The sequence below is a fragment of the Neopsephotus bourkii genome, unplaced genomic scaffold (genome assembly GCF_033783945.1).
Source record: "Neopsephotus bourkii isolate Nb327-2 ecotype Australia unplaced genomic scaffold, CSIRO-AGI_Nbou_v1 NB_1663, whole genome shotgun sequence".
Classification (NCBI taxonomy): Eukaryota; Metazoa; Chordata; class Aves; order Psittaciformes; family Psittacidae; genus Neopsephotus; species Neopsephotus bourkii.
The window spans coordinates 7,632,516-7,658,340 of NW_026902137.1; the positions used below are offsets into that span (position 1 = coordinate 7,632,516).

Sequence of the window (25,825 nt, forward strand, 5' to 3'; positions counted from 1 at the left end):
GGCCTTGTCATTGCAGCAGTTTTATTAAAGGAGGTTACTGTCCCCAAGGGGAGTCTTAACATGTACTGTTATTTATGCACAGATGCCTCTGTCATTTAAAGAGGTTGTTAAATTGTATTTTAATATTGGGATGACAAAACATTCTTATGGTCTGCCTGTTTATGCTTGGGCCAGCTCATAAAACGACACAGAGGAAATGTCTGCAGTTTTTAGGTTTGCATAATGTATATTGCCTGTTACAATTGTTAACTGTAGTGTTAGTGCCTTTGAGCACTAACACTTATCCCATAGTTATGGAAACAAAAAAAAAATCTTGCTTTCTTGAGAAACTTCTTTTTGATATTTGACAAGTTGTGAAGGAGGAGTGCAATAACCTGCCTTGGTTCTTGTCAAAAAGTGGTATGACAGACATGGGCTGTGGCCCAAGTAAGAAAAGGATCTCAAAGGAGCTAATATCATGGCAATTTTTAGGTGACATGACCTATAGTAGTAATTTGCCTTCCTTTATGGTGCCAGAGTCAGGTTTTGTATGTGGCTTGAGACTATTTTCCTTTTAGGTTTTGACTCCTGGTTATTTCAATGTGCCCTGTATCAAACCTACTTACTGTTGCAATTTCATAATGATATTTCTATCTAAAGAGCTAGAAGAAACCTAAACCCATTATTGATAGAAACAACATACAGTTTATGCCAGATGGTTGCAGGATGCATTGATTAAAGCTGAACTATTAATTCAACTCAGCCTTAGGTAAGTTAGTCCCAACCCTACTCCAGCATGAGCCCATACCTTTATATTGTCCATTGGCTTGCCCAGCTCATAACATGAAGGGAGGGTTGATGATGAAAAGATTTACTGTCCTTTTCAAGGTCATGCTGAGGACAAGTACCATTATAAGTTCCTTGTAAAATGGAAATTCTTCACAGATAAAGTATAACTCTGTTGCAGTTTTAACTGTCAGGCACTGATAGGTGAGGGAAACTAAATGTCTCTTATTTCTGATCCATGGTGTTTCTGCATGTAGGAAGAACTCTGATATGGATCCAGATTTAGCTAGGTGGATGTCTATAGTAAAGAGAAGTCTTTGTCCAAAGTCTTCTCTTAAATAGGAAACAGAACAGCCATTTGGCAGCAGTATGGCTTTTAGTAATTGTTGGCAAAAAGCCTTTTGCCCCTGTTACCCCAATTCATCCAAGTCCCTGCCAGTTAAACTTTCTTTCTTGTTTTTAGTTGATGGTAATAAACTACAGGGTGTTATCTGTCCCAAGCTGTCATCTAAAAATACGATTCTGCAGAACCAGGGCTAAGAAATGTTGGAGAGTTTTAGATAACACGGTTATCAAAATGGATCAAGTGGATAGATAGAGCTCAGTGAGCTGTTATGGAAATTATTATGAGGGGTTTGCTTTGGTTCAGTGAAGGCTGCATAAATCAATACCTGCTAATACCTCACATTAGGAAAAAGAACATTTTATTTAGAGAACAGCTCAGTCCCTGCTTGAGCAGACTGTTGGATAAATAATCTTCCAACCTCAGTGGTTCTGTGATTACAACCCTCAGCCTTTTGCAGAAAATTGGCACAAAATGTGGTGCATCAGGTATCTTCTGAAACCAAGGCGTAAATAATGCTTGAGCATGCAAACCTTGGTCAGGGTTGCTGCACAAAGTGAATTACACCCTCAGGCCACATTGTCTTAGCCTCATTCCTGCTATTTCTTGCTTTCAGCTACTGGAACAGTACTAATGGCTCAAAAAAGGTTGCACAGGTAGTGCGGAGGGTTATTGTGGTAAATCTTGAGCTTAGAGCGAGAGATATTAAAGAAGCATTGTTATCTATGTCAACAGGTTTGAGTCAAATCTTAACTTAGGACTTCAGTATTTGGTCCTTCTTAAAACAAGAGAACTTCTCTACAGGAGGGACAATAATCTTTTTGGATTTGGGTTTGTTATGAGGTTACAGTGCCCTTACTACATGCGCTTTGTTCTGATCTCTGATATAACGTGTGAGCTCTTAGTTCCTGTGACTGAAATAATTCTGAGATGGTTTGTTATTCCAGGGTCTATGCAAGTGATGAATAAAACAAGGCGTATCATGGAACACGGAGGTGCTCATTTCATCAATGCCTTTGTTACAACACCCATGTGCTGCCCATCTCGTTCCTCTATTCTTACGGGGAAGTATGTCCACAACCACAACACTTACACTAACAACGAGAACTGCTCTTCTCCATCCTGGCAGGCTCAGCATGAAATACGTACGTTTGCAGTGTACCTCAACAACACAGGATACAGGACAGGTAAGATAATGGCTGGCTCCATCTGAAAGCTTCCTTAGACTAATTAGTACAGAGGCTAATGTGTATAGTATTTTAATTTGCTCTCCTAATGGACTGCAGCAGTGCAACGTGCCAAAGCTTCCATCTTGCATGTAGGTTTAGCTTCCTTGTACTTTTACTTGAGGAAATGAAAATGCAAACAAACAAAAAATACCCCCAAAACACAAAACCAAAGGTAATATGCCCTGCAATTACCTGAAGCGCACAGAGCAGACAAGATACTATGGAAAGAAGTTAGTGATTTGAATTTGTCATAAACAGGATATATTAATCAAACTAAGAACACAAGAGAAGGGCCTGTTCATTCTGGACTTTGGGGTAGAGCTGTCAGCTGGATGGGTTTCTCTAGACAATTTGTTCCCAGAAAAGTGTTGAGGGTAATGACTGAGGAGTAATGGGCAAGATCAGATGTATGCCTGAGAAACAAATGATCCCCTTTGCGTGCAGTGCTCCTTAGGAGCAAATGTCCTGATTTCAGAAAATATATAGTGTATTTCACACCTATTTTGTTCATGCATCCTCCAGAAATGAGATTTGGGTCCTTGCCTATTACAGTGGTTTTGTCACTTTTCTTGCTAATGCCTTTTTTTCATGATAAGGAGGCATAAACCTGGTGGTAGTGGAGTTATTTATAGTATATACACCATAGTATTATAGGATAGTTGTGTTTGATAGTATATGGATTTCTTTTTTCTTTGTATATCTGCTATTTGAGGTTTCCAGAAACTGGCATAAATCCTGAATAATAACTGTAACAAGGTCACCATTTTCTTTCTAACTATTCACGTGAATTTTACGTTATTGCTGCAAAACCTTGGTCTTAAAATAAATAGGTAATTTCCTTGTTTTGTTTGTCCAAAATAAAGACATGAATTAATCTGGAAAGAAATAAATAGGGGGAAGTGCACATACCTTATTAATTGGTTGCTGTTTCCCTCCATTTATCATTCCTGGCACTGATACCAGTGATCATATGAATACCACACCAAGGGTAATGGCTTATTCTTCACAGATTATTTGTTCTGCATTTGCTGATGTTTGTTTATGGTAATAATTTTTACATTTAGTGACTATATTTCAAGCACCTGCTATTTCTACCAATGTGCATAGCTATTGCAAGTGTCCTGGTATTTGTATGTCTTAAATTCTTACATTAACTTAATGCTTAAATTTAGACCCAAGATTGTCGTGAATCTTTATTATACTTTCAGCCCTAATTTTTTCTCTCTTAATTTGCAAACTAAATTTATTGGAAGACATGGTAATAGTACTTTTACAAGTACAAAGCAGTCTCCAGGTGTAAATGAGATCCTCATTCATGTAGTTAAATGTGACATGTTATTATACAAACTTAAATGGTAATTGCCATCATTGGAGGCGGGTGTTCATTTCTGATCTACAGTTAGTCTTGAGTTATCCACTATGAAGCAGTAAGAAGGTATTTGTTTACCTTTCTTGCTTTTTCTTCCCAAGTATCTGATCAGATTTACCTGCTTCAGAAACAGCAGGAAATTGAACTTGAGAACCTTGTTCTCTCAGTTTCAAAAGTAGCCTACTGAGGAGAGCATTTGGGAGATGATGAATATAGTTTCTCCCAAGTGGGGAGTGCTCTTTGAACATGACTGCAGTGAAAAAAGGAAGATCTGGGAAGCACAGTAGTTCATTTGTAATTTATTATTATTATTATTAAGTTCCATGGTTTGTGCTGCAAACAGTTTAAATTCTTGACTCCGCATCCCCCACCCCCCTTTTATTTTTCTTTTTGGGTTTTTTTTTTTTTTTTTTTTTTTTTGTGTTAAGAAGGAGAAGAAAAAGAGGCCTGGAGCCATGAGGAATAAAGCCTTTTGAGGCTTGCTTTTTATATTGAAGTTCACAACTGTGGAGTGAGAAAGCTATTATTTTGGAAAGGACTTGGGTTTTTTCCTTAATTCAGAAGCCAGGCCTTCTCCCCATGTGTCTCTCTTTTTTGTTTAAACTTGAAGGAAGAAGTTGTGCTGTTCTACTGCACTTAACCTTCCCTCTGTTTTTCTCCCTGCCGCTTGTTTCAAATCTCTTTGTGCTCTGCTCTAATCCTTGTCATCTCCCTGTGTGGTGTTCTCTTACAAAAGGTGATTCTGCTTGGGACTGTTCTTTCTGCATTGTAGTGTTTTCCTATGGCATCTGCACAGGCTGGATCTCTGCAGACTTCTGCTGCTCCTCACATCTCTGGGGAATGTGCCAGTGGTAGGCAGGCAGGAGGGAGCAGTGTAGGGCATGTTTCTCTTCTGTTACAATTGAAAAGTATAAGAGGAGATGGAAAAGGTGTGATTTTCTTGTAGCTGCTTTTCAGTTTCAGCCTTTGTTGCTTGTTTAATGTTTTTTTAAATTTGGCACTTTAAAAAGTTTCACCAACTTTGTTAGGCACCAAACTTGGCAGAATAGAGATGGAAACAAGAGGCTGAGCTCAAGGGAAATTCTTTCTTTGCCTATAACAGCCAGGGTTTTGACCATCATGCATGAGGCTTACTGTCACTTTATGTGGATTCGTTAAAATAAATAGCATGACAAGGCAAAGAATGGGTTTTCCTTCCATAGTGAAGATACCACTGAGGCAGTAGGTATCGCAAACATTAACCTATCCTCACAGTCTAAGAAACGCCAATGTCCTGAACAGCAACTTGATTCTGTGTCCTTTTCACACAGCCTCTGCATGCAGACAGCATGTTCCCAATGTCAGTATATTAAAGCAATTGGTCTGCTTTTTGAAGAGCTTCTCACATCATTGTCCTATTGCATATTGTGGGAAATTAGGCAAGAAGGACAATTTATGTAAACAGACCGAGTCAATTGATGAATTAATCTTTAGAAAAGTCAGTGTAAGCAACATCTGAATCAACACTAACTTAAATTAATGGATGCTAGTACTTCAGCTTGGAGCAGATGATTAGAATGGAAAAGAAACAAAGAGATCCGTGACAAACGTTTCTGAGTGACAGGGAATTTCTCTGCCAAAGGTTCTTGTGTAAACATTTACAGAAAAAAAAGTTCTGTTTTCTATGAACATACCCATCTCTTTCTGTGAGACTGCTTTTAAAATGCATGATGCATTGTTGCATGCTTGGGTCCTGCAGCAACAAATACCAAGATGTTTTATTGGAATACAGATTTAAACTTTCCCTTAGACATTACTTAATGAGAAAAGCTTTTCTTTTTCATTTGCCTGGCTGGCTCAATGACTAGGTCTTAAAATTGGTGACTGATTCCAGAATATTTTGTCAGCCTTATCTGCAGTCAGGAAATGAAAAAACATGTTTATCTTATTAAATTCAACAGAATTAGGGATGGTGGGCCAAATTCAGCCTGGCAGAAGGACACTCTTGCTTCACTGAATCTTCTGAGAGGGTTCTCTTAATTTATATTTGTGCTTAATAACGTGGCTGAGTATGCCACAAGTGCAGTATATGTTTCGGCGAACTTACTAGCCTTGCTCCTGTTAGTACAGCTAACCCTATTCACTTAAACCCATTAGCAGAGGAAAAAGTGGCTACTTGTAGGGTAATATGTCAGTATCTCGCTCTGATTCTAAGTCCATACTTGAACGAAGAATTAATAAATGCTTTTTTGCATCAGTCATGTATTTTGAACCTAAAGAAAAGTCATTGTGAGAGGTTCATCTCTGCCATTGTAAAAAAAAAAATATTATTGAGAATAAAAGTAAGAATCATTCTTGGCACTTTCATAGGGCTTTACAATAATTAACTAATGAATTCATTAAAATTCAGTGACAATCTTCCATTTCCTCCCATTAATATTAGACTAAGAAGATACAGTGGCTGGCTGCATTCAAATAATTATTTTTCCACTTCACTGTCTCAGCCTTTGACATTTTAAAGTGATTTTATCATTAAATTGTAAGAAAGAGGAGAAAGGCTATTGGCAAATGTTTATTAAAGGAGGAATGAACCTGAAAAATATGTGATCAGATTTTAATATCTAGATACATGCCAGGAGAAAAACGCTCAGATTATCAGTTCCTTGCTGTAAAATTTGCTCTCTCCACAATAGTTGGCAGTTGCTGGTTTTTATTACAGAAATACTTGAAAACTTAACTGAAGTTGATCTCGGTGTGTAACTGCTTGGCAGGGAGTCACTGGTGACCTAAGGAGTCAAAGGGTAGATGGAAATGGAGACAGAATAGTGAAGTACTTTCTACAAGGTCACATGCAGGTGAAGAACAACATGAAAAGGTACAGGTTGTGCTTCACAGTCCAGTGCCCACCCTGCCTTCTGTGCTTCACTGTCATGGTACATGTGTATAAAGAAAACAGATTATTCAGGTCAGAGTAACATCTATGGATGACAAAGAGCACCTGCAGCTGATGAAGAACTGAAGGCCATTTTAAAAAATAATAACCAAGTGATTTATGATTCAGACTTAGTTTTTAGAAGTGATTTGCAATATCAGGAACGGAAGTGTTATGATCCTCGTCTCCAAGATATCCAGGTGACTTTTCAAAACTAGTTATCAGGTTTCTGAATTATTTATTTGGAAGGTAAATGAATTTCCTTGAATCTTTTGCTCTTTCTCTGGAAATATTATTTTAGCAAGACCTGTCCATTTATAACTGTTAGTTTGAGAACATTTGACTTGAAAATGGCCTGAAAGAAAGATTGGGCATAGTGGATGTATCGTGAGCTGTTACTGCAACAGGAAACCAAGGATCTGTGCTGGAAAGGACACAGGAAGAAGCCTGATGTGTAGCCCAAAACCACTGACTTTGCCTGTGTTACTGCTTCTGGTGGGCTTGACCCATGGCAGTGAATTATTGAGCTGGAATATCCTGCAAATATTCTGGAGAATGGCATTTTCAAATAAAAGACAGCTCTGGATTTCCTGTCTTATATGTGCTAAAGAGTTTCTTTTTCTCCCAGCTCTAATATCAGTTCTAAACTATAAATTGGTTTCAAGTCAAACATGAATGTATCTTTTCCCTCTGTTTCTCTGAATTGAGTTCTAAGCATCAGTAATTTCACTTTAAACATATTATAATGCATGATAACTTAAAATGAGAGCACATTAAATAGAGCTGTGGTCTCCTGAGGGTGATGCAGGCATTGTAGAAGTAAAACTTACCTGTATAGCTACTTTTTCATTACCTGTTTTCTCCATGTTAGCTTTATGTTGCTTAGTGTGCATGTTTTAACTGTCTTGAAGAGAGGAATATGTATGCTTCTGTGAGTAACTTGTTGAGTAAAATCCAAAGATGGCCTGTAATCCAGTATAACTTTCCCAGGAGTCTGAGACGAAGTCATCCACAACTACAGAGTTCAGATAATGCCTGTGGCTCCCTTATTTCCAGTCATATTTTGTTTCCTTCTTACCCTCTCTTTTAGTTCTTCCTCTAAATCTATCTGTTTTCAACATAAAATGTTGTAAGTTGTGCAAAGTACCTCATATTTTTCTTTCCCCCTACTATAGTGTACTCTTCTGATAGGATGCCCATTTTGCCACTTGAAGTGTAATGGCTTTATCATACTGATTTATTTATCATTTCAAGCAAGAAGTTATTCATAGCTTGATATTACTTCAGAAATAGCATTATCATTTCATAGCATTCAAAACAGCTAAAGGCTGAACCAAATAACTTGCACATACATGATAAATATGTTTCTAAAGTCTTTATTAATGTAGATCTTTTAGGACGGCAGAACTTAACAAAGTAAAGGAACGTACTGGCTTACTAAGTTTTTCATCATGCACTGCTATTTTTGTTCAGTATTAGGTAGATAATCAGCCAGAAATGAGAAGAAATTCCCTCCTTCTCAATCCAATTTAAGATCTCCAGCTAGCAGTTTAAGTCCTTCTGTTATCTTCTTGCATTCTTTTTTATTTTATTTTCTAGAATGCTGGGGTTTGGTTTTATTTTGTTGCTTTGTTTGGGTTTGGTTTTTTTTATGAAGTCTTTCAAAATAATCTAATTTTAGTAATGTGGTTTATTGAATGCATTTTTCCCATGTTCTTTTTCCTATATGTCCAAAGGCGTGAGTGTTCTACATGGCCCACACAGATCGTAGTGGATAACACCATGGTTAGATACTTGCCCTGTACAGCAGTGATACACAATGTAGTGGGCACTGCAAAAACTTAGTGATGTGGAAGTTCAAAGATAGAACAATGAACTGTGTGCTGTCTTTTAATAACGTACATAAAAGAACAGTGATGATGGGAAAGACTTGCCAGTGCCTACGGCATAGACTTTGCAGATGGATTCTAATTCCAGTTTCTGGAAGTTGAATTCCAATTGCTTTGAACTGGAACATCCCCATGTCTTGTTTGTTTTATTACTACGAGTACTGCCCTGCAAGTTTTGTCTCATCTTCCAAGTTAGAGATGGTAGCATTTCTTGGCCTTGTGTACATGTTACACATGGGAGGACTGTATATGTTTTTGAGATAGATGCATTTCAGGACTGTAAAATGTGACTGGTTATTTGAAGTGTCATGTATGTCAAAAGTAAAAGGTAAATGTACAGGCAATAAACTTCTTTGGAACCTAAATTTCTTCTCTTTCAGTAGATATCTTTTTGAAAGGAATTCTGTGGTTATATTGAACCAGGTTTGGACTTCTCTCTTAGTTGGGTTCAGTCAAATGTAGTTGTTTTTATTTGAGCTAATGCTTTAAGTAGTGTTCCTCCAAGTTTATTGCTATGTGGAAAAACCTAGCTTGTTAAAATACAGCAAATATTTCTTCTTCACATCATATCTTGGTACTTCCCTAAAAACTTGGTAATTGGGTTTTCTTCAAATCCTAGAGACAAAATGGCTCTAAATGTATTTCTTTTGGAGTTGGCCCAAGTAGCGTGGAGAGACTTCGCTATTTCAGTGAAGATTCAGCATCAAGCTAGATGAGCTTTTGCTTAGGCTGTTATTAAAAAATAGGTCTGACAATCCACTGTTGGGGAGGTTCGGGGGTTTTATGTGTGGAGGAGGAAATGTTGATGTGAAGAGAGGAGGATAAATCTAAAGGTTAAGATTCTTCTGTGACTGTGATATGTAAAATGGGGAGTGATACCCTTAGTACATTTTTAATAAAATACTTTGTGTTGCAGTTTTGATGTTGGGAAGTGATTTATGGAAAATCTGAATGGTCAGGATTGGCCACCAAGGCGTATGAGCAGGCAGACTGGTGACAGTGACCTGTGCTGTGAAGGAGTGCTCTAAACCACGCAGCCAGACCTGCTTTTTCATGTGCTGCCTGGCACAGGAAATGATACTGCTGCAACACAGGAAGTCATCTTGTCCTGAATTGTGATAAAGATTGATGATAGGAAGATTGCTATTGGTAGATTTTATTCCTTTAACTTTTAGGTGTGTGTGTGAGAGGGCTGTTCAGAATGGTATTTATGCCTTACAATTTGCGTTGTGTTTGAACTTTTGTAGACTGTGCCATAGACATTAATGAAGGCAGCTTGGCCCCAGTCCTACTGGGAATTTCCTCACCTGAGAAGGACAAGCAAGACTTGGCTCCCCATCAGCATTTTTCAGTTTGATTCCTTGTTGACCATTTCAAAATATTTGGTTTGAGCCCTTTTGTTTTATTTGGCTTCATCTGTTCCCTTTCAGCCAATTCCCCTGATTCATTAAATAGATCTTGGCACTGATCCTTGGCCACAACTGAGGAATGTGCAATGCAAATTCAGGAAGAGGGAACAAAGGTGTCATAAAGATTACTGTGCATTGCCTTTGTCCTACTAGATATCAAACTAGTCCCCTGGCATAACAAGAAAGCCTGTAGGCTATTCTAACTGCAGTGGATACCAGCCACTGTACAACATGGTTTTTACAGCTATTATGCTTCAGGAATTGTAATGATAATTTTTATTCTAGTTACAGAGAAGAGCTGTGTATGTAAAAGCTCTTGCCTTTAGTAATACCCTTTTTATGTCCCTGTGATGGTGGCTGGAGCATGTGATCTTTAAGAAAATCTTGTGCTATCAGTGTATTATAGGTTAGAGAAAAATTGGGCCATCATGTGCAATAGACTAAAAATGTGTTTGTGTACACCTGTACTTCTCTCCTTAGTCTAGCTGGTTCAGTATTTCAATGAATTTGTCATTTCAAGGACTGTTGCAGACATAAAAAGGAAAAGAAAGAAAGTACTCAGAGCCCAGTCTTCCTTAGCACTCTGGAACTGGTGCTAAGCAAGAGCAAAATGTGGTCTTAAACCCTGCTTTTCCTCCTTAAAAATCCTCTAAAATCCAGGAACTCACTGAATGTTTTGAGCAACCCATTAGATTTATAGCAGTTACTGAGTTATTAATACTAATACTGTATCTTCAAATCTCTGCAGTAGTGGTGTATTTCCACTTGTCACTAAAGGTGCCAATCGAGACTGTTTTGTTCAGGTGACTTCAGCACTTAGGAGTTACTGATTTTTGGAAAATCTGGTCAGTTACTTCAGTACCTGATAAGAACTGATCTGTCCTGAAAAGTATTTTCCATGGAACCTAATTTAATATTATAGGATTTTATCTCAAAACCCTCATACTTCCGCTCGAAATCCATACATTTCACTGGGTTTGGTCTATTGTACAGTTTGAGCGTATTTGGTCATAATGTGAGAGCAAAGCTGAATTGACCTTTGGGCTTACTGCTTGTTACATGCGTACTTAGTCATGCTGAGTGTGCTTTCTCATCAGCTTTCCTTCAGTTGTCTCTTAGAGGACAAAAAGTACTGAAAGTGATTTTTGTTAGGTATACAACAGAAAGAAGATCTGAAATTACCCCTTTCCCAAGTCCAGAATTAAGGGATTGCTCAAATGTAGCCAATTGTTCAACTTTGAGCTGGGTACAACTGCTATCGGATACACAAGTGAAAGATTTTAGAGGGGTAGACAAATCCCTATGAGCAGCTAAGGCTCGCAGCTCAAAACCTAACTTAATACCTGGAAAGTTGGCTGTTGTAATATGTCAGAAAAACACTGCTTTAAATACATCTTTCAGGTACTTAATGCACAACATTCTCTTTTAAATGGAGAGGGTTAATAGCTTAAAAGGTGAGTTTAACTTCACAGTCATGGTGGTAAGTGCAATTTAATGGGGTGCTAATATGTGGATGTAGCTACATAGCATGAAGGATATGAAGGCTCCAGGAGGAGTGGTGTGTGATACAAATACTGAATGTACTGTTTTGGTGCAACAAAAAGCCAAATTTTACTTTCTCTCAGCTTAAGGATTTATTATGAGACCATGAATTTTTATAACTATATTCCAAAATTCTCAAATCCAAGAATCATCTATTATATTCAACTGAAGGTGGGCTTCAGAAGTCACTGAGTCCATCATGGGATCACAGGCTAATTTGGGTTGAAGGGACCTCAGGAGGTCTCTTTTCCACTGCCTGCTGAAATCCTGTTCCAGGCCACATTGCTGAGAGCTTGATCCAGTCTAGTCTTGAAAAACACCAAGGATTGGAATTGACAGTGTTTCTGAACAACCTGTTCCACTCTTCAACTCTTCTCTTTGTAAAACAGCTTTTATTTACATCCAGGCCGAGCCTCACTTGCTTCAGTCTGTGCCAGTTCTTTCTTCTTCTTCCACCATGTACTACCATGAGGAGCTGGCTTTGTCCTCTCAGTAATCGCCCCACAAGTGAAAAGGTTCTTAGGTCCCCTTGAAGCCTGGCTAGTGTTCCACAGAGTATATTTTTCTAGTGCATGGCCTGCTTTGGCTTTACATGTAGCAAGAGCTCTATCTTTCACTGCTTCCCAACAGAATGTAACATGGCACTGTCAGAAAGCTATTACCAATATTCCTCTCATACATTCCTTTATTGATTTCCTTCTTACTTTACTTAAAATTAGCATAAACACTATGATCATACCATTAAGCAGGTTATTAGAGAAATGGATAACTGATCTTGGCCACTAGTCTATCAGATGACTATGGTCAGAATCAGAGCTGAAAATCAAGGAAGCAATGAAAGACTGAAAATCTGTGTCTAAATCTGATCTGACAGCTTTACACTGGTGAACCTCTGACTTCCAGTGCGTTCCTAATTTTAGAAATGAAAAAGATTTGTTATGTCCAGCTCCCAATGTTGGGCAGTCTATATGGAATAGAGGGGTGAATGATCTCCTGCATCATTTTATTGATGCATCCTGAATTATCTTAGTTTTCAATTTAATGCAGGTTTTGTGAACATTCTTTGTGGATGCATTTTAGTAGTGTTAAGTACTTTTAGATAAGTAGTAGGAAATGATTTTGTGGTTTTAAAAAAAGGAGGAAAAAAGATCCAACAAATTTATGGAATCTGGTAGATGATTGTCCTGGGACATAGCTGCCAGCTGGGGTTAAACCACACAATGATATAGAGAGATGGTAGATCTGGCTTGAACATTTCCAGCGCTAGTAAATGATGCCTTGATGTCCATTCTAATTGTGCTTTTACACTCCATTTGACGATATGCGAGATCTGCTTTTTAAGCAATGAGCTGTGGCCTTGATATGTCTACGGCTGCGTTGTATTCAGAGCAGACCTTTGTATTAATTGGTAGCACAGGGAAAATTCTTTTGTGTGCAATTTTATTTCCTTACAGGAAGAGTTTAAAAAAGAAAACCTCTTGTAAAAATTCCACTCTGTACCAAAGAATTTTCCAGGTGCTTATCATTCAAGGGTGAGACCGAGCAAAGAACCTTAGAAGGTTGCGAACCCCCGCGGAAGTGGTAACAGTGTACAAAGGACTCAGTTCTTGCATATCCTGTTTTATGTAGTCTTGGGACAAACTACATTGTATAGTGTTGAAAGCAAAGGAAAATCACTTTCTTAATGCATTTATTAAAACCAGCCATTTGGACGTTGTTTAATGATCATTGCATAGACTGGAGATAGGAATATGGCTGAGCATATCAAGGAGCAGCCTCTTTGAATGTTTATTAATGAAATCTTGGAGTGGTTTGTAATTGGATGTACCAGAGGCATGTGTATGCTAGTGAGCAGCTGTCTCTGGTGGTGAACTAATCTGTTGAGGGGGAAAAGTGTATGTGAGAGAACCTTTACAATCCAAAATCAAGATCTTTTGCCAGCATCAAGAGAGCTTTTTTGTAACCAATATTTTGCACTGAGAGGAGTGACATTTAAAAATTTGTGAATAACAAGCCTTTAAATGGCTGAGAAGGAGGGAGGAAAGGAAGGAATGTGAAATGGGAGATTGGAAACAGCAGAGAAAATTATTTAAAGCACTTGAACATCCATACAAGGTTATAAAGACATCCTGAATACACAATGGGGGGGATGGAAAAGGTGCGGGAAGGAACTTCCACCAGACTTTATTGCCTCTGCAGAAAAACAATGAAGTAATTCTCTACAGAATGCCTCTTTCCTGAGTTCTTCAGCTGGCTCAGCCAGAGGTTTTAGGAACAGATTGGTTCCCGTGAGCAGAAATGCCAAATATATTTCTGTTTGGATGTAATATGTTGAACTGGGGACAAAAGACTTTGGACAGCCTTGTGTATCCCTGCTACTTTAGGCAGTGGGCAGTGCTTCAGTCCTGTGTTCTTTGTTACTAGGACAAGAAAAAATGTGTGTCTGTATTGGCTTAATACCCATAACTGCTTAAGTTGCCTCTCAGTCTTTAAAGAAGTTGTTCATGTATAAGTACAGTCCCTGAGTAACGTGATAGTTTTCATCCATAGCAGAGTAGATTTTGCTTTGTTCTTTGCTGCCAGCTTACTTTGCTTGGTTAATGAATATCTCGTGAGGTAGTTTAGGACAGTGAAACAAACTCTTCTCAGCAGCATGCTTATCAGTTACTTAACCTTTTTGTAAGTAGCTGGTGTGAAAAATAGCATAACACCTTATCTGCTTTTGCAAAATATTTTGAAAGTACAGTGTAATTTTAAGGAATTTATTAATTGTGTACCAATAGATGCTCTCATCATCTGTTATGTAGATTTTAATGTTGTCAACACTTATCTTTTCAAGCACTTTAAAAGATCTCAAACATTCACTCTTTCACACTGTGTCTGTCTTTTGGACAGATATTCAGCCTACTACAAATAGATGTAAATCCACTGACTTCAGTGAGGCTGGCTGAAAACCTGTCTTACTCTAACCACACTGTTGTTCCTTTCATTTATTTAAGTACAAGAAGGTGCAGTATCAGGCAATATAGGCTGTGTGCTTAAAAGAAAAAAGTCATTAAGAATCTGGAAAATGTGAATTTGTACTCAAGTCTTGTAGATTATGAAGTGAGGTTTAGTCTAAGAACCAAATCTTAGACAGTCTGTTATCCTTATGGATTCATAGATGGAATAGATAGATGGCCACTGTGAGATCCTCCAGACACTGTGTACCTGCAGATTAAAAGTATTTGTCTTGACAGCTGGAACAAGCGTAAAGATCTTTGTGCTAGTCACTATGGCAATGCTAACTTGTATTGCCTGACCATTCAAAAATTGAGATGGGAGCTCTGATCATGGAAAGTCAGGTGCTGATTTGCAGTGCAGTCTGCAGACCCAGGAGCAAAATTTTTCCTTTAAGCTTTAAAAAAACCTAACTAGACAAATGGGAATCTTCCAGTATAATTTATCCAGTAACTGCCTAGTGATGATATATAAACTTAATACTAAAAAATATGTTCCTTCATTTAATTTTTAACTGCAGTGGTGTGAAAGCATCGTTGGGTACATCGTGTGCTTTAGAGGGTTTGTGTTCTTCTCATAGAAATCGAATGCTTTTCATTTTCCTTAACCATTTGTGTCTGTACACTTGGGGCTTACAGAGCAAGGCTTGCATGCACAGAGCTCTTCTGGCAGCATGGCTCAAATGCCTGCCCGGTGTTCTGCAAGAACCCTTGCTCTGCCAAACCACTGCTGCTTCATTTCTTCTATGCAACCAGTTTAATATCCTATCAAATTTATGGTCCTCATTTGTCATCATTTCTCCCGAGCCAGCCTCCTATTAGTAACTTCACTGCTTCTGCCAGTTCCTTAGGTGGAGATGGCTTAAGTGGGTGTAACCAAAATGAAAAATGTAGCTAAATTGGGTGATTCAGAGCAGGATGAGATAATGTGGCAACCAGCAGTGTCTTAGGCGCTCTCTGTTTTGTTCATCTGAATCTGAATGTATCATAAAATAAAGAAAATATAATGGGTAATTGTGGTCCAGTTTCTCTCTTATGTAGTCAGACTGAAAATCATAAGAGCTGGAGCTCTGAAATAAACGCAGACAAACTTAGAACTTAGCTTTTACCTTGTGTGTATTGGAATTAAGAAAACGCTTCTCTAAGAAGAGGCAGGAAAGTATATGATTAAATGTGGTATCTTTGAAGTGTTTCTGTTACGCCTTCTTATTACGCTTCTGTTTTCTCTACCCCAGCTTTCTTTGGAAAGTACCTCAATGAATACAATGGCTCCTATGTGCCTCCTGGTTGGAAAGAATGGGTTGGACTACTTAAAAACTCTCGATTTTATAACTATACACTTTGTAGAAATGGAGTGAAGGAGAAGCATGGATATGACTACTCCAGGGTAGGTCCTATTGATTTATTTCTATTATTTTTACATTTAAGCGTGGCTGCAAGAAGGCTGTGCTTCATGGCTTCAATCTAACTAAAGAATTCTTTTCATACATGAAAGCTGCTCCGTGTAACATTAGCTACAACCCAATAGGCGTCATGTTTGGACTTCTCCTTATCTTCCATTCCAGGAGAGTCATGTTACTGAAAACATTGTTAGCAGCAGTGGAAGCAAACAAAATGTCCTGAGACTGTATTATGCATTATGAGCTGAAGTAAAATCTGTTTAAAAGCTGCATGATAACAACTTCTGTACTTTGTATACTTTAATTATTGTGTGCTGAGTCTGATTGTCATCTATTCCCCTGGTATAGAACTGACTCCAGTGGAGTTACACAAGCATAAGTGAGATAAGAATCCAGTTCCCTCCAGCTAAATCCATCTTTTTATATTAGTTTAAGGAACTTGTTTCACAGCTGTAATAAGATGGAGAATTCATAATATCTTGGTGTGTATCTTAGGATTATTCTGAATGAGTAGAGAATGTAACTATTGAATTTATATCTCTGTGCATTGTTACAGGCACATATGTTTCCTAATACCTTTGCAAGGATGTTACACCCTGGCCAAATTTACTAAAATGCTTGATAACCATTGTCAAATGCAGTACCACTCCCCCCCCCCCCATCTAGCACATGTTGCAGCTCAGTTACCTCTTTGCAGTCAGGAGCATGTTTATTTCAGCCAAATGAGTTATCTTTCCAAAGTAACCAGCTTTTGTGAATTCCTAAAATGGCCTGAGTTGTCTCTGAAGTATGATGGTAAATAAATTTATCCATAAACTGCTGTAGTTTAAGTAGTGTATAACTTAAGAAGGTGACTTGCTCTTGAGTGACATTAATTTGTAAGGTGTATTTGCTCAGCAAAGACTTGGTTTGCTCTCTGTTATTGAGCAGAAATCCTGCCTCCATATTTGTGTTTCATTAGTGATGTGTTCACAGTCAGATTTTCCTTTGAAAGGCTGATGTCTCTGATTTCTCCTCTCCCCTCCCCTATTTGTCATTTTTAATTGAATGTACTTTGTGCTGAAAGATAAAACTTAACAGGCTTCTAGGGTTTCCTTTGCTATCACCAGCTGCCAAGGGGAAAGGGCACCTGATGTACAGAATTATTTCTCTTTTATTTCCCTTCTCATCTATGAAGAATGAGAGCTAATCTCTAAAGCCGTGTACCAAAAATGTTATGATGGAAATAGATCTTACATGGAACAATGTCAGACAAGTGATTTCATAGGGCACTGTTCCCCATTGCTCCAAGGAGCCAGTAGGGAACTGTGTGTTCCAATATTCTTAGCTCTGGTTTGTGTATGCAATACTTGAAAATGTTTAGGTTTTCATTTGGTTTAGTTTTTCTTATTCAGTTTGATAATAAATTAAAAAAAAAGATAAAATGTAAATGTTTTTGTAATCTTCATATTCTTGCATAATGCAGAGCTATGGTAATAAACAGATGCTAGTACACAGAGTAACAGCACTTGTTGGTGTTAATACTGGAGTTCAAATGAACAAACAGAAGCTGACATACAAGACTGCTTCTGCCACTTTTGTTGCTAGAAATTGAATTTTCCAGCAATGAACAACATAATCAGATTATATTTTAGCCCTATCTACTTGACACTGTTAGTGTTAATTATATGCCAGTGGAAAACTTGGAAAAAACCACTGCTGATTCTGTCCTCAAAAGCAAGAGCTGAGCACTTTCCCTCTGAAAATCAAATCTTTGCAAATTCTTTTAGATTTTCTAGCAGGATATATTCTACTTTTGATTGTTCTTTTTTCAGTTCTGTCAGCTTTTTTAGATGAGTGTTTAGTTTCGTATGCATTTGCACCGTCTGCAACAACCTCTGCAATATGGAGCTCTTTAAAAAAAGAACTCGGTTGAGGGAGAGGTTTCTCCTTGGTCTTTTGGCCTGGCAGACACTGGGTTTGCAGTGTTGAATTTGAATGATTTGCACTTTAACCAGGTGAAAATTATCTTCAAAATAAAGTTTGAAACTATACTTTCATAATGGCTGAACCAAAGATGAGTTACACACTTAAGATGGTGAGCAGCCACCTTAAAGGAGAGTCACATTTCAGATAAACATCAATGCTTTTTTGACTGCATTCCAGTATTTCTCTCTCAGCTATAACTATGGTCTCAGGTATTAAAAGTATGTTCAGAAGCCAGTTTTGCTCTGGTCTGGCTTATTGTACAATCTACCCCTGCATATGGTGATGAAAGAAGGTCCTACAGTTAACTTTGATGGAATTATGCCTATTTACACCTGCTTTCATGAGTGAAAATATCACATCAATAACATAGTCATGGCAGTTTCATAACAGACATGCACCATGCTGGGACCAGTGTGTAAAATGATAAACGAAGACTTTGTCAGCCTTGTTCTGGGATGCACAGGAAATAACTTGGGGAAAGTAAATACAGTCAGTGAAAAAGGCTTCCTTTGATGGATGATAAGCTGACTTCTCAGGTCAAGGTCATTGGCAGTCATGAAGAAGAGCAAGAGACGAAACCACAGTCAGAAAACTGCACTTAAAAGGAAATATAATCCAATATGTACCACACCTTGTACTTGTTCACTTGACCAGGGGCAGATGTTATGTCTGATTTTATGTTCAGTTGTGATATGACAGTTATTCTCTTTTTAAAGGTTCATTTTCATATCTTACTCGTGTTTGAGAAGTATTTATATTTGCAGCATTTCCTGTTATGCAGTCTTAGAGAGAACATGGATTGTCACTGAAAATACTGTCTTCAATCCATGTAGCTACAGCAGATATAAGGAGAATAATAATGGTGCTCCTTAGAAAATGGAAAGATGGTCTATATCTTCCAAACAAGTTTTCTATATTCTCAGCATTTTATTTGATGGAACTAAATCTCTATCAACTTGTCACTGTGTCAGTAATATTGAATGAACTTTTGGTCCAATTAGCACAGCATCTTTTAGCTTAGTGACTTCTGGTTCAGAGGGAAGTTAAGAAAAGTGAACATTGAGCCCTTTGGATTTTTAAAGCACTTTTATGATGCTAAGGTTAGATTAAATGCCTTGATGATATCAACACCAGAAAGCAAATAAATTGACCTGTAATTTTCTTTTTTTTTCATTAATACAATTGTATTTAGTACTGTGATCTTCATAACGTAATTATGCACTCTGGGAAGAAAGAGTCCTATTTGATATTCATTTCTGAGAGGAAGCTGTGGCTTTTCATATTTATAGGCAGTGAAAAAAGAATGGTTTGGTTCTGCTTTTTGAAGTTTTAACGTCTGTTACTTACTCCCTTCTCCCATTCTGAGTGAAGTAGCTTCTTTTTTTACAAAATCTCAGTCATCCCCTTACCACCTCACCCCCCAATTTGAAATTATTTTTCAAGTATCTCATTATACTTTTACTTCTACTTGCAGGACTATCTAACCGATCTGATTACAAATGACAGTATTACCTTCTTCAGAATCTCAAAGAAGATGTATCCTCACAGGCCTGTGCTGATGGTTATAAGCCATGCTGCTCCTCATGGCCCTGAAGATTCAGCCCCTCAGTACTCGCATCTCTTTCCTAATGCCTCACAACACATGTAAGGAAAAATAAAACCCTTTCATTTCCAGGTTCAGGAATATGGAAGTCCTGGGTACGTTTGGGAGAACATCATTTGCTTTATAATACTCGTAGCATAAGTTTGTCACAAATATGTAAGAAGAGTTTTGAGATTTTATCTTTTTAACCTCTTCAGGCTTGTACAAGTATATTGAGAATGGTGACCTTATCTAGAAGTCAGCATTGTAGCTCACTGAGATAAATTGAAAGATTCATGTTGAATTTATTGGACAATGTTACAACCTATTTAGGAAGTAAAGCACTGTTTTATTTGGGGGGGAGTGGTGGTGGTATCAAACTCTGATTCTTGGGCTGTCATCTCTTCAGGAAAAGAATCTCTCTGCCTCTCCTTAGATATAAACTGTACTGTTTTATAGTAGTACCAAAAATCACGTAGCATGCAGTACTTAGTACTTCTGTTTCATATATGGAAAGAAAGGAAATAAGGCCTGCAGCACCAAATAAGACAACCTATTTCTGAATGAGGTCTTGTGTGTCTGTACATGACTCAGAACAGTGTCTTGAACAGGTCCCAAAAGCTGTATCACCTTGTTCCTGAGTTAACATGTTCATAAGGTACATGAGGAGATGGTTCTTGTTTATAGCACAGGGACATCTCACAGCTAGAGCTCTGTAATGTTCCATTACAGACATATCTTCACATGCTGATAAAATGAAGGGTTGTCCCAAATCGGCTTTAGATTAACTGAGCACACTCCAATATTTTCTAATTACTGACTTCATGCCTTCACTAATGTGCAGCATTTGTCATTTAGATCCTACATGCCCTTTTATATTTCTAGTGTTTTAAAGGGGAATTCTGTTTTGTTTAGGATTTGTGAAGGAACTGGGAACTGTTGGAAATAATAATCCATTGGTAACTGAAGCTGCTCAGGCCTTGTCCAAAATCTAGTGAAAGCTATTTCAGCTTTTTAATTTTATTTAAAATAGAGTATGAGAGAAACAGCTTCCTTTGTTCCATTGTCCAGGTATTGCGTAACTTAAAATTACATATTTCAGCTTTTGTGCTGTGCCCCAAAGAGAATCTGTGTCCTAGATTTACAGCAATGCAGGATTTTGTATTTGTTTGCTGTCTTATGCTCATTTATTGTCTTTGAAAATGCCAAGTGAGCAACTTCCCATAGTTTATACTCAGTATTGACCTCACTTGTACTAGAAGTTCCCTTGGAAGGCATTCATATTTCAGAGACAATAATCATTTATCAAGCAACATTCTGTAGCAATTTAATTATGCTTGTTGTATGAAAAAGAGTTAACAGGATTTGAGGAAAGCCAGCAATGAAAAATATAAACTATGTCTGGTTTTCATTTGTTCATAGTTTAAATTTTATTTTTCACACTAACTAGGTTTTTCTTCCTTATCATAAAGTAGTTACACAACACCATTTTCGATTGTAGGTGGCTTTTCTTAAAATGACAATTATACAGGAAATGTTCCTTCATGGAAACAAGCTTTGTTTGTAAAGAAACGAATTACCTGCTCTCGTGAGACCTCACTTGGAGCATTGTGTGCAGTTCTGGTGTCCTCAACACAAAAAGGACATGGAACTGTTGGAACAAATATAGAGGAGGGCCACGAGGATGATCAGGGGACTGGAGCACCTCCCATATGAAGATAGGCTGAGGAAGCTGGGGCTGTTCAGCCTGGAGAAGAGAAGGCTGCGTGGAGACCTCATAGCAGCCTTCCAGTATCTGAAGGGGGCCTGTAAGGATGCTGGGGAGGGATTCTTCATTAGGGACTGTAGTGATAGGACAAAGGGTAATGGGTTAAAACTTAAACAGGGGAAGTTAAGATTGGATATAAGGAAGAAGTTCTTTCCTGTTAGGGTGATGCGGCACTGGAATAGGTTGCCTAAGGAAGTTGTGAATGCTCTGTTCCTGGTGGTGTTCAAGGCCAGGTGGGACAGAGCATTGGGTGACATGGTTTAGTGGGACGTGTCCCTGCATGTGGCAGGGAGATTGGAACTGGATGATCTTAAGGTCCTTTCCAACCTGAACTGTTCTGTGATTCTATGACTCTGTCTTACTAGATTAAGGAGCTGTGGTTTTCTTTTTGATATAAAAGTAGGCTTTTATGTACATCTTATGTGAAAAATCTGCCAATCTTATTATAAAGATTTTTTTTTTACACTAAATAATTCTAGTAATAAACTGTAAGGGGTTTCATTGGCCTGGGTTTAGTATTAAATGTAAAAATGCAGAATGTGCATCATTCCCTCACTGTATGTACAAATTAGTTCTCTACTTCCCTTTTTTCCTTTGTTTCCACATTCCAGGGAATTCCTCAGTGGTAATAGGATGTAGGCAGCTCTCAGTGTTTCATTGTCATGTGGATACGGTAGGGAAGGATGAGGTGGAGCCCTTCTTATGAATTGCCCTAAAGCACTAAGCAATACCCTGATGAAAGTTCTTGTCTAGTCCTAGCTCTTGTGGCAGCACTGACAAAGTTTGCAAGTGGAATCTTGAGCTGCGTCCCCAAAGCAAAGGGAAGGTGACACTGCAGTGGTAACACTGGTTGACAGCCATACTGCACTGTGTAGCCTTGCTATTAATAGCTAGAAGTTAGTGGTGTGGATTTTAGCGCAGGCCAAAGGTCAGAGTACTTTGCTTCTGTGCATGTGTATGTACTTCTGTGCTAATTTATGCTTATGCCTTCTTGCTTCTATTACTGCACACACTAGCTGGTATGACCATTCCACCCCCTACTGCAGAACTGTCTTGTTCTATAGAGCTTTTCGTGTACATGTACAGTCTTTTCTTGTTTGAAAATCATTCACATCAGCCAGCAATCACATAGCAAATCCATAGTCTATATGGTTGGTTTTCCTTTTTTACTGCTTATGCTGGTAGCTGCGAAGAAAGCAGCAGCTGGGCAGTTTAAGAGTGATCAGAAATGTTATTTCTATAGAGGGTACGTTGTAGCACCCATATTTTCCAAGGTCAGATGCAATTGGACTGGGACTTATCTTCTGAGTACATTTGAAGAGGTCGTCTTAACCAACTTCTAAGAACGTTGTATTTGAGTAATTTTCCCATAAGACAGACAAATCTGTTACACATAAGAGGGTTACATTTGTAGTAATCAAAGAAAATCATGGCTTTGGTTGGATTAAATAGCGGGAGGTTACAAATCAGCCAGGAAATCACAAAGTAAGCTGAAAAGGAGTTTGCCAAGCATTTTTGATTCATTCTGGGCTTCGCATAGCAACAGTTTCTATAACTGTCAGCATTTTCAAAGGAGCAATGTCATTATTTCAGCCACAATAACATTCTGAAATTCAAGAGGCTATTAACAATACAGAGAGAATAAACACCAGCCCTTTCCTCCCTCTATGAAGAAGCCTCCATTTGTCTGTCGCCTACGCACATTTTTCAGATAGCATCTAACAGACGCTTTCAGCATCAAACATTTTGCTGTCAGATTATTAATTTCATATTTATGTTAAAACTCTTAAGACTACCTGTCAAATTCAAAAATGCATTGGATACCCACAGTATTTCAAGGAGAATTTTCAACTTATATTACTGTTGTTTATCTTAATAACTAACCCTGCTGCTCTGTTGCATACACAAAACCGACAGTAGATATTTGCCAAGTAGGAGCTGAATTTATCAGGAAATTGTGTGTTGGAAAGAAGAAAATAACTGAAAATCTGCTATTTTTCCTGTGTTACTGTGTCACCCTCTGCTTGCACATTTGCATAGACTGACTTCTATGGTTTTGAATGAAAAAAAGAAGCCTCACAAATTACTTAGGAAAAGTAATTTTTAATACTTTACACTGCAGGTGATGTCCTTGAGCCAGGGCATGAAGTCAATTGACAAAGGCAGTTCTTAATCTTAAGTAATAACTTTGAGGAATAGATATGGTATGTAAAATAAAATTTCTTGCAAAAGTAAGCTGTAATAGAGCTTTCTAGTGATGCAGAGAGTCAGCGTCATTGTAATGCTATGTCAAAATAAGTCTTGTTTTGATTCAGCCAACCTAAAGCAATATTATTATGCAGAGAAAAGCAGTCTCTGGAATTGCCAGCAACATGAGATTATGGATAATCAGTCATATATTTCCTCATTGCTTAAATCCAGGATCAGGGGAACTTGGAGGGGCAGCAAGATTCCAGGGGGACATTGAATCCAGCTCTTGAGAATTGCAGGGATTTTAATTAAAGATTCTGATGATAAAAAAAAAGCTGGTGGCTTGAAAGTGCTTGCAAAATACAGTCCTGTTTCCCCTGCCCCTGCTTTTCTTGGCAGGTCTTTAAAATGTGGCTGTGTATCCACTTCTTGCTATGAGCTCTCATGCAATTTGGTGCACTGGGTAGGGTGTCCATGCTCCTTTGGGTTCATGAGTGTGAAAGCATTCAAATAGCCAGTCATGTTGGAAAAAAAAAAGCTGTTGAGCATAGTAGAACCTTTTCAGTAAGTTCTGTGGCTATTGTTAAACAGCTGAACAAGCCATGATACTTGGTGCTAATTATGTACAGGGTGAAAGCCAAGCGATTATGTGAGTAGGAACTCTGTAGTACGTGCTCCATCCAGATGTACTTGCGAAGTTAGACTTGTGAGGCTAGTCTCCTGGCCTTGAAGTGTACCCGTGTTAGTCTGGATGACCCTGCAAAAACAATGTGTGTTTACTCTTCTAATAGATTTGATTCCCCAGAGTTGTTTTCATTCTCCCATCTTTCATATGGAACGTAAAGATTTTTCCAGAGTAAGTCTAATACTTTTTTTATGCACCTCAGAGAATAAATCCTGTAGTGGTGATCAAATAGAAATTAATAGTAAGCATTACTATGGAATTATTATTTTTTTTCTACACTGATAAAACACTGGTTTTCTCTGTTCCTTAGCACTCCCAGTTATAACTATGCTCCAAACCCAGACAAGCACTGGATAATGCGGTATACAGGACCCATGAAGCCCATACATATGGAGTTCACTAACATGCTACAGAGAAAACGCCTTCAGACACTCATGTCTGTGGATGACTCTATGGAGATGGTAAGTTCAGTAGTCACTTTTTTGAGGACTTAAACAGGTGCTTGATTCTTGGGTTAAACTCAGGCTGTGCTGTATGTGAAGGTAAGGGGGAAAGAATGATGTGGAGGACTGCAACAGTGTTTTAATAATGTGTAATTCTCTCACCTCTGAGGATTTTGTCTCTTTATTCAGTGTGTAAGAATCCTCATCTTGTAAAGTTGGATGGTATAAATGAGCTGATTTATTGACACAAAGCCACTACTGATTAAGGGGAAGAAGGAGGAATCACCTGAAAAGATTTACATCATCAAGTCTAAAAATGTATTGTCTGGTAGTGAAGTCATCCTACAACCTGTTGGAAATAACTACCTAATTGCATGGGCCTATTTTAATCCTATAACACAGTGTTTTTGAGAGAAGAAAAACAGCTGCAGAGAAAGTAATGCTTCAGGAGGCCTAACTGGAATAATCCCATGATAATCCAGGCCTGGGATGTTACATATTAGAAGTAAATATATAGTTAGATTATTATTTTTTTAATTAAATCTGCATTATGTAATAATGAAGTCTCTTAATGAGTGTCTTGAACAGAAACATCTGAATTAGCTAAAAGCTACTCTGAAAAAGAAAGGATTTCCAGTTACGAGAAGGCAGATTTAGTGGTGGTGCAATTTACTTCTTATCTCTTGGCATTTTTATTCAAAAAAGGTAGAATGTAAAATAAGAGGAGTCCTGCAAGGCAAAGAGAAGATTATCTGGATAGCATTGCTTCAACTTGTTAGTGATGTCTTATAATTAGTGATTCAGGCAAGTATGATCTCCGCTTCACATTAATGAGCCTGTCTGGATGGATCAGATATCAGCATTGGGAGAGACTGGTGATTTTACTACCCTATTTTGATTTTCTGTTTACTAAAATGGTTTCACTTCAGGTGATTCACTGCAGGCAAAGTAAGTTGGATTATTTTTTAGTAAGCCTGATCTTTTCTACGGAGTTGTATCCATCTAATAGTCTCCCAAAATTAAAATAAAAATGAAAAAAGACTAAACCACCCCAAAAAGAATAAAAGAAAAATCTCCCAAACCAGCAACAGCAGCAGAGTTTGTTTTCTCCAGTGCTGGTGTGTTCTGGGTGTGTGTGAGGCACCGCTTTGGTGGTGCCCCAACACCTTCGTACCTTTGTAAGCGAAAATGTTGCATAAAAATTGATCTTTGGTGCTCAAGTTGGTACACTGCACATAAAGATTCTAATGCAAATCTATAGAAGCAACTAAAGAGTTAAAGCTCCTCTTAATTCTCCACAGTGAGTATGACTGAGTGATACTTACCTGGAAGA

At 38.0% G+C, this 25,825-nt stretch overlaps 1 protein-coding gene across 10 annotated transcripts in view; it reads left to right on the plus strand.

Moving 5' to 3' along the window:
* SULF2 (sulfatase 2) overlaps positions 1–25,825 on the plus strand; it is a 144,311-nt gene that overhangs the window by 87,243 nt on the left and 31,243 nt on the right. For all 10 annotated transcript variants that reach the window (XM_061375381.1, XM_061375382.1, XM_061375380.1 and 7 more), the window contains 4 exons: positions 2,056–2,295; positions 15,692–15,843; positions 19,299–19,468; positions 24,360–24,510. In XM_061375381.1, the coding sequence (XP_061231365.1) occupies positions 2,056–2,295; positions 15,692–15,843; positions 19,299–19,468; positions 24,360–24,510 (713 nt within the window). The remainder of the gene's footprint in view (positions 1–2,055; positions 2,296–15,691; positions 15,844–19,298; positions 19,469–24,359; positions 24,511–25,825) is intronic.